Genomic DNA, 9,146 nt, shown 5'->3' with positions numbered 1-9,146 from the left:
ATAAAATCTGAATAAAATGTAAAAAAAAATATTTATACATAGGTAATATGGAAAATTTAAATTTGTCTTCAATACAGATAGTAGCATCTACAAAATATAAATATCCTTCTGATATGAATATTAAAAAAATTCCAGTAGATAAATACAATAATCAATGTGTACAATTCATTTTATGTTACATTATGAACATAATTAAAATTGTACCAATTCAAATAATAAGTTTAAAAATAATTGAGCATTACTATGTAAACTATTATACAAAAAAAAAAAAAAAAACAATTATAACTTATAAAAATCCTTGTGGAAGTTTAATAACTCCCAAAAAGGTGTTAAATGGTGAGCCCAGATATAATTTATCATCAATCACTTCAACATCACATATTCCAGTTACCTTTCCATCTGTAGAATGGTAGCTTGATAATACTTTGCCTTGTTCATTAACTTTTAAAACAGAAAGCCGTTGTCTAGCTATTGATTTGATGAATGAAATTGATTCAAAATGACCAATCTGAAAAAAAAAAATGTTTACACTTGTTTTAAAGCTACATTATTATGCATTTAATAGACATTTTTTTTAACAATAAGTAACTTTATAAAAGGCCATTCACACTGTATTGAATGCAAATTTTTTTTTTTAATGTATGTGTATAATTTGGAACAAATTTGTATTAAAGAGGCTACTTTATTTAACCAACATTTGCATTTTTAGTATCTAAAATAACTTATGAATTTAATTGAATGATACTTTAATATATTACAGGTTTACATTATAAACGATACAGTTTAAAAGTATTATAAAGTAGTTTTGGGAAATTGAGAATTAACACATTAATATTTAAAAATATAAATACATATTCATTTAAACACAACACAATTTATCTAAAATAAACTGTAACTGTAATGTATACAATTGTGAAATAGCCATGCTGAATGTTAAATAAAAGAATTAATTTCTTATACTGTATTGTGGTCTGATCATAAACATTTTTTGAAACATCCATTTCATAAACATTGTGTAACAAATATAATATACAAGATTTTATAAATTACAATACAGATAGGTATTTGTGTTATATATTTACCCAATGAAATGCTCTTTTGCAATATAAATTGGGATATAATGAATTGATCTTGAGTAATGTAAAATCAATTATTGCAAGAGATTTGGTAATCATCATTCTAATAGTTGGATATTCACCGATACTATCAACAATTGGAATTCTTGGTATGACTAATGGAATATAAAACGACCCTCTGCCATTTCTTTTAATGTTATCTGGCATTCCTGGTAACCCATCAATAAATATTTCACTTTTTCCAGCTTTGTGTCCTTTTAAATAATACCTAACAAATAGAACAAATAATGTTATTTTTAACATATGCCATGAGTAACAAAAATATTGCTCACATACTTATGTACACGATATTTCCCCGTTTCAGCCACCAATATGAATGATTCATCATCTGATAATTCTATACCATTAGCAAATTGAAGATTTTTCATTAACACTGTATTTTTTTTAGTTTTTGGATCATATTTCAAAAATCTAAAAAAAAAAATTATAAATTATTGTTTTTATCTTGAAAACCATTTTCAAATACCTACTTTATAGACATAAAAGTAGGTATAGAGCAAGTTTAATTTTCTAAATTTGTATTATTTTTTTTAATATCAGCTAAACAGTAAACATATTATTTCTTATTTAGTGTAATAAATCATTTTAAAATCAAAAAGCATTAATTACATGTTGCTTTGTGTAGGTATAACAAAAGGATTTGTTACACCAGCCTATTTTATATTTAACCCAGCTACCTAGTTATGACCAATATCATTGGAAAATTTGTTATATAAGAACATTTTCAAATACCCATTAAATCTTAAGTTTATTCCTTTAAAATATCGTCTATTTTCTCTAATAACTCAAATAAAACCTAATAGGTCTTTGGTCATAAAAATTATGGCACGTTTGTTGTTAAAATACAGGAAAAAATATATTTATTAACCTTCCAGTTCCATCAACAAATAATGTATAAAGTCCATCGTGTAATTTGTAGTTTGTATCAGAGTCTGTCCAGTACAAAGTACCATCAGAAGCTATTGCAACTGAATTTGGTATTTGAGGACGCACACCATCAATAACTTCATCTATTGAAACTAATTGCTCTTTTCTGCCTATTATATAAAATAAAAACAAATATTGTGGTCCAATTATGTCATTAATATTTTACAGTAAAAAAAAAAAAACAAAATGTAATTTTAAAACTGTACTGTTTACCATACTGTTCTGGATTTAAATTCACTTTGAAAATACCGTAGTAGGCATCAGCTACATATAAAAATCCTGTTTTATCTATACATAAGCCAAGTGGGCGTCCACAAATTTGTTCATCATGTAATCCATCTAATACAAATAAATCAAATTAAAAAAATTATGGAAATGAAATAAGCATTTAGCATTTAAAGAATGTTATAAATTTAATATATTTTGGTTTGATTCAGAAATTATCTACAATATTTTTATATGATGTTCAGTAAAAAAATTGAATTATATTTTTAATGAGTGATATTATTAGGTATTTATAAAATAAATTTACTTACCACAGACTTTTCCAAATTTTACAACAGGAACTATTTCATTATCAACAATTTTAACAACATGTCCATAGTGCAATGTTGTATATAAAGTATTATTATAAAACAACAGACCTTCAGGCCCTACAATTTTGCCTTCAAAAAGTTTTGATATACCTGATAACTTTTCATTTAATGCTAACGGTCCGGTGAAAGGTCTTTGTTGTGTGACACTGTTAACAATTTCAGAAATAATAATAAAAATAATAGTAACAATAAATCAGTATTCCATGATATGTTTATATTATATTGGTGTATTAAGGATTAAAGAATAAGAGCCCAATATACTTACTAACAATATAATAATATATTGACTGTGTATTGGTGATAATGAAGGTGAAACATATACATGTTCAATAAGTTAATTGAAAATGTCAAAACTATTTTGATATTTATTGATTATTAATTGTTGACACAACAAAATTGATTGCGTATGGAGGCTATAACAACTTACCTGTACTCGGTGAAAGTGACGTTGTTCTTTAAAGGCAGCAAGGTGAAGAAGCCAACTAGAGCCGAGGTATAAACACCCAATTTCAGCACCAAGTTTGCGATAGTCTTAAAATGAAAATTGAGCATATTTTAAATATTATTCTAATACGTAGGTACACGGAACAAACAAACGACAACGGGACAACAGCGGTACGACTTGTGAGTACGTTTTGCGTTGTTGTTCAGCTGTAGATCGCCAGACACGTGCCCAAATTTAATTTACCATTTTTCAGCCGGCGCGCCTTTGATGCGGTGCGGTTGTTGGGTTTTCGCGTGGAACGTGTTGTCTAATTAACTGCGGCAACAGCGACAGCGGACGTGGGAACGGTGGTAGCTACCTAGTCGTTAATGAATATTATAAAAATGAAAAAAAAAACCTAACGCCGACGTTATCTAACTCGTCAAAGTCGAACATAGGTCACGGACTATAAATAATAATGTTATGCGTACCTATAATACTGTCAATACGAATTTCAGATTAGGCATTAGCATTGATTATAAAATGTGTAGACGTGCATGGCTCACCGCGAGTTCACACAACACCGGCTACCGCGGACTTTTGGAGTTTGGAATAGGTACCTATTAGCCGCCGATCGACGTGCCGCCGTTTAACGTCGGGATTCACAGAAAATAATAACAACATTAAAACGACGACCGCAGCTTTCACTTTCACTTCCTGCACAGTTCCCACAACGGTGACTTCCTACTCGAGGTGACGCGTTGATTATGCCCACAACGGTCTTACTGGACTCATTCCGCCCGGAGCGTGACACCACGATTTATGGCACATTCTGAGTGCCTACAACTATTGTGGTAAGCGAGTACCGCGGGTGTGCGAGCACGGCTAACGAGTAGCTAATTTAAAAAAAAAACTACGATATTATTATCGCAGTGACGACCGGTGATAACAAAAGTAAAAAACCCTGATAACAACACGAACGGTTTTTATGCGGAAACAAATCTCGATTTCTCGTTTCACTGATAAGACGTGATAATAAGTGACATGACCGCGTCGTGTCGAGTTGAAGTGCCCACCGTCGGCGGACGTCTAATTTTATTTACCTGCGGATTTATAATACGCACACGGTCGAAATCAAAGTTCGGGCCAACCCGGGGGACATGGTTGGGGGGGGGGGGCACCATTTCCAGAAAACTTTCGATATTCTGATAGGTAGTTTTATTCGAAAATTGACGTACGTTGTCGTTGAAGATTTTAAACACCTTGGAGGCACTGAGTAGTTACTGGACAGTGCAGGACGACAATCAGTCCGAGCTTGGTAATATTATTTTACATATTATTACTTTGGCAAAAAAGACTAGACCGGCCGGCGTCCGCGAGAACATTCGGTCTGGTGTACAGGGTTGGGGCCTCGTTATACATTATCAAGCAGATAAAAAAAAAATGACAAAGGCAAAAAAAAACAACTTATCAAATATGTTTCATTATAAGTACCTACCTAACCAACCTATAAATCTACATTGCATAATTCTAATGATGTAACTACGTCATGTAACCTGTATAATAATAAATAATAATATCTGATAAATCAATCAAACGATTTTGAATTTATGTCTAACCATGATTCATTTTTTAATCACATGTTTAAAATAGGTACATCTTTTATTCGGAACACCTTTACGGCTAGATACCTACTTATAATATTTTTGGTTAAAAATTGTAACTATTGGCATAGTAACGCGCATTAACGTCGTTAAATAAAATGTTATATCTACTTAAAAAGAAAAAAAACTTTTACATTATAAAGGCAGTTATAACGAAAAGCAAAAGTTTAAGATTATGATTATATAAAAATTAGTTAACCTAAATCAAAAAAATGATTAAATTTAGTTTCGTGTATTATATACTCTACGCGTGCAATATAATATAAATAAATGCACTGAATAACTTAGGTGCCTTAGGTCTATAGAGTCTATACCGAATCACGTCAAACAAGTCCTAGGAAAAAAAGCCTGGGTTAAAAAGTCAGGTTTATTATGTTAGTACAATATACATATTATATATTATATAACAATAATTAAAAAAAAATTACTAACTTTATACCATACAAGAAAAAATCGAATTTAACTATTCATACAAAAACGTCATATACGTAATACATAATAAATAATAATTTGTCAGTCTAATTCACTATATCGTCATGTTATATATAAATAATTTGTTTAAAAAAAAAATTTTATTTTTATCTAGGCCGTGTTCTAATGACTAATACTATGACAAATTTCTTTTAGTAAAAACAATAGAGCTTCGGCTTGTATCTCACTTATACAGCACCTAACGAGTAGGGTAGACAAAAATGGTAGAAAAAATTACTGCAGACAAAAATGGCAAGTGACAACTGTAATATATGCAGTTATGCATACATTCCTAGCAGTTGTGTGTATTATAAATAAAATTGGTGTTCAAATAGTTGTAGGTGGCTTGCCCCTTTGTTATATTGTTATGAATTATGCTACAAAATATGTCCTATTTTTTTTATATCAACCCATATTTAAATTTTAAGCCGCAACACGTGGACGCCACTGCTCCCTAATACCTATGGGCTATAGATATCTCTATACCAGATAATTACCGATATTGGTACCTACAATGCTTCATTATTTTTTAAATTTTATCAGGCAAATGTGTTGAATTAAAATATATATTAATATTTAATGCTAATTGGAACGTTAATATTGTGAATCACACAGTATTTTTCCTGTCATCTAATCACTCAGACTTTTTAAAAAAGAATTAGCTGTCCTGGCTATTCCAATTTCAGTTGCAGTATCAAAAAATATTAAATAATATTGAATTGAGTTTAGTTCCTGTCTCTAACTTGAATAAAATTTTACCGAATTGGTTACCGTTAAAAAAATGTATTTTATTCAGACGAGCTGAATTGGTTCCCGTTCAGGTCAGAAAAGTTTAAATTTTAATTTTCCCTCAAATTTTCTCAATATGAAATCGTATAAAGAATTTACTAGGGCGCAAAATATTTTTATTTTATGGAGACATGGAACAATATTTAAAAATTAAATTGTATCAAATTTCGGAGTAGGTATATAGTGATACAAGGAAATTTACCAGTAATCTAGAAAAAACAACCAATACTTGGAAAAGTGTACTGATTACTAAATTAGATATATTAACTAATTAACTTACACTAATAGAATATTTGATGAAAGTTTGCTTCAAATGTTCAAGGTTAGTTTAACTTAATGTTTACCTATCAGTTCAACAATTTAAGATGTTTTTAATACTTTTTATATGCCTAAGTAATGACAATCTTATGACACTCCCATAGTCGGATAGTCCCATAATTCCAACAGCAGTGGGTTAAGGTGTCATTTAAGAGAAATTTAAGCAAATCATCAACAATTTAATTCACCAGTCAAAATCAAAGGCCAAGTTTAACACAAAGTGGGATTGAGGGCAACCTAACCGATGCCAAACGAACCACATACATTTTTACAAATTTACTTCATAGACGGTGAGGAATAGGAAAAAAATGAATATTTGGTTATTTTGTTATTTTTATAGGCCGTCATCGTTCACAGTGCTCCATTTCTCTTTCAATCATATGCCACTATATACAACATCCCCACACACTCACAATCATTTTTAATTTTGGATTTTTAAGTAATTTTACAAAAATATTCTTTGGAAATAATTTATGTGGCAAAACAACGTTTACCGCAGGTTAGGTTAGGGTAGATTGCCTAACTGATAATATACTGCTCGCATTATTATTATTATTATTAATTATTAATAATTATCATTTATTATTAATGTATATTTTATCAAGTCTCTTATGTAGAGATGGCATTTTTAACGGGCAACGAAGTGCACGGGATCAGCTAGTTATACATATATATATATATTACATACATCATATATATATATAACAAAAATAATAGTACTGTATACAAGGTCCCTTAGAACTTTTTTTTTTTATTTTAAAAGAATATTTACAATCTATGCTACAAGGCATAATAAGCAAATTTGAACATAATATTATACATAGAAAAAAATTTATTTTTTATAACTTGAACACATGAGAAGGGAGGCCGCCCAGTGATAGAACCCAACGTTATTTTCCCTTAGAACTTATAAGTTATTCTTACTATAGTGGCTTACATTCAATTTTATGGTATGAGGGGGGGAGGGGATTCAATTTATTATAAATATTACCTAGCTATTTATAATCAATGGTTGACGGTTGTATACAACATTTATGAGAGTGCATTACCCAATCCCATAAATTCTATCATAGATCTTTTCTACTAATCGTACTATTCTTAGGTATTATAGGTACTGCAGAATAACATACATTTTTCGGTTCACCAGTGAGTTCACATTTGATAGGCATACCACTATACCAGTTTACCTACTTGTCTATGCGCTTGGTCGCGGTTATAAAAACGAAAAAGAATTAATAATGAGTCAAATTGTAAATATTAATTAGGTACTAATTAAAAATAATATTTCAATGGGTCTACTCGAATAGACGCACCACACACACACACACACACACACACACACACACACACACACACACACACACACACACACACACACACACACACACACACACTCGTAAAATAATATTTACTGAAACCTAATGCGATTAATACTACCTGTGTACCTAATATCTACAGAAAAATAGTTTTCATGGTAATAATACAAACGTTTATTTTTATGTTCACTTCAAACCGAAAGTCAATGGTTTGTGATCCTATCATAACTATGGGCAAATACCATGGCTATACTTAGGTACTAAATTTTAAACACAAGTTCAAATGTTCATCGATGACCACATGTAAAAAATATTATGATATTGACGACTACGATTATTATTCTCGAATAATCAAATTGATTAGCATATTCATATAATCGTCAAACGTGACATAGTCACTCACCTAAAAAAAAAATTACACTGTCGTCGACAGCAAAAATACGTTCGCTATATTATTCGTACACGTAATTGTTGTAAACTACTGCTTTGAATGGCCTGACTTTCGGCATTTCGACGGCCAAAATAGAAGTTACTTAACTTCTATTTTGATTTTTGGCCGTCAAAGGTCAAGTCATAGGTAGGCATGTAGTGTAACGACTAACGAACCGCTAAATGACACTGATTACATCGATTTGCAAACGACTATTATGTTGTATAGGCACCTCCTATACCTTGGTAACTATATACTTTTATTTCTGATTTGCGATAAAGCCAATAATATTGTTTATTGAAGGATGCGTTTTTATCTCAATGGCTTAAGTACGAAATTGTCGAGCACTCGTGCTATATAAACATTTCCACAAATATATAAAATGATTGTGTATACATAAACAGTGTGACTTTTATTTAATACATATTTTGTGTAATATTATGTTAAGTATTCTGTATTCTTAAAATACTATTCTAAAATCACAATAAATAAATAAATCACCAAAGTTTAATTTACTTGCAACAAAAAAATCGCGTTAAATTGACAGTTTACCAAAACACAATGTCGTTTTAAATGTAATCATAGCAATTAATACTATAATCATTTTTAAAAAAAGATCAAAAATGCTTACGGGTGAATAAATGAAATTGCTTAATGAACTATGCGCTCCTGCGCATTTGAAATTCAATTTTTATATATTTAAAATTCTCAAAGAAATATTCTGCTTTGCAGTGTTAAATTAAAAATATATGAGCTGTCATTCAAAAAAGTAATCAGCTGAAAAAAAATAATAACAAAAAAATATGATTTTTTTTATAAATGTTATTTTACTATGATGCCAAATTATGTATAACATTAATAATTACAAAAAGGTTTGTAATTTTTGAGAATATCTCGTCATGTATATTCTATCTAATATTATAGTTTATAATATTGAGGTCACACACACACTGGTTTCAGTTGGAAATATTAAAATGTATCAAATTAGATAAAAATTAATATTTTTTAAAAAACTACTTACTTTTATTCTCTAGAAAATATTAAACTTAAATTAATATCAAATACAAATCATGCT

At 29.7% G+C, this 9,146-nt stretch overlaps 1 protein-coding gene across 2 annotated transcripts; it reads right to left on the bottom strand.

Moving 5' to 3' along the window:
• Positions 1–241: 241 nt before the first annotated feature.
• Positions 242–3,996, bottom strand: LOC111039670 (adipocyte plasma membrane-associated protein-like). Of its 2 annotated transcripts, none has more exons than XM_022323263.1 (9): positions 3,575–3,996; positions 3,348–3,462; positions 3,087–3,190; positions 2,600–2,805; positions 2,277–2,402; positions 2,005–2,173; positions 1,413–1,547; positions 1,083–1,344; positions 242–508 (listed from the first exon to the last, which is right to left on the bottom strand). In XM_022323263.1, exons 2-9 carry the CDS (start codon positions 3,348–3,350, stop codon positions 287–289), a joined length of 1,227 nt encoding a protein of 408 aa, XP_022178955.1. In that variant the 5' UTR covers positions 3,351–3,462; positions 3,575–3,996; the 3' UTR covers positions 242–286. The 2 variants fall into 2 exon arrangements, with proteins under 2 accessions (XP_022178955.1, XP_022178956.1); XM_022323264.1 differs by having other exon boundaries at positions 3,348–3,458.
• Positions 3,997–9,146: the final 5,150 nt, after the last annotated feature.

The sequence above is a fragment of the Myzus persicae genome, unplaced genomic scaffold (assembly GCF_001856785.1).
Source record: "Myzus persicae strain clone G006 unplaced genomic scaffold, MPER_G0061.0, whole genome shotgun sequence".
NCBI classification, from domain to species: Eukaryota; Metazoa; Arthropoda; class Insecta; order Hemiptera; family Aphididae; genus Myzus; species Myzus persicae.
This window is presented reverse-complemented; position numbering and strand designations above follow the sequence as displayed.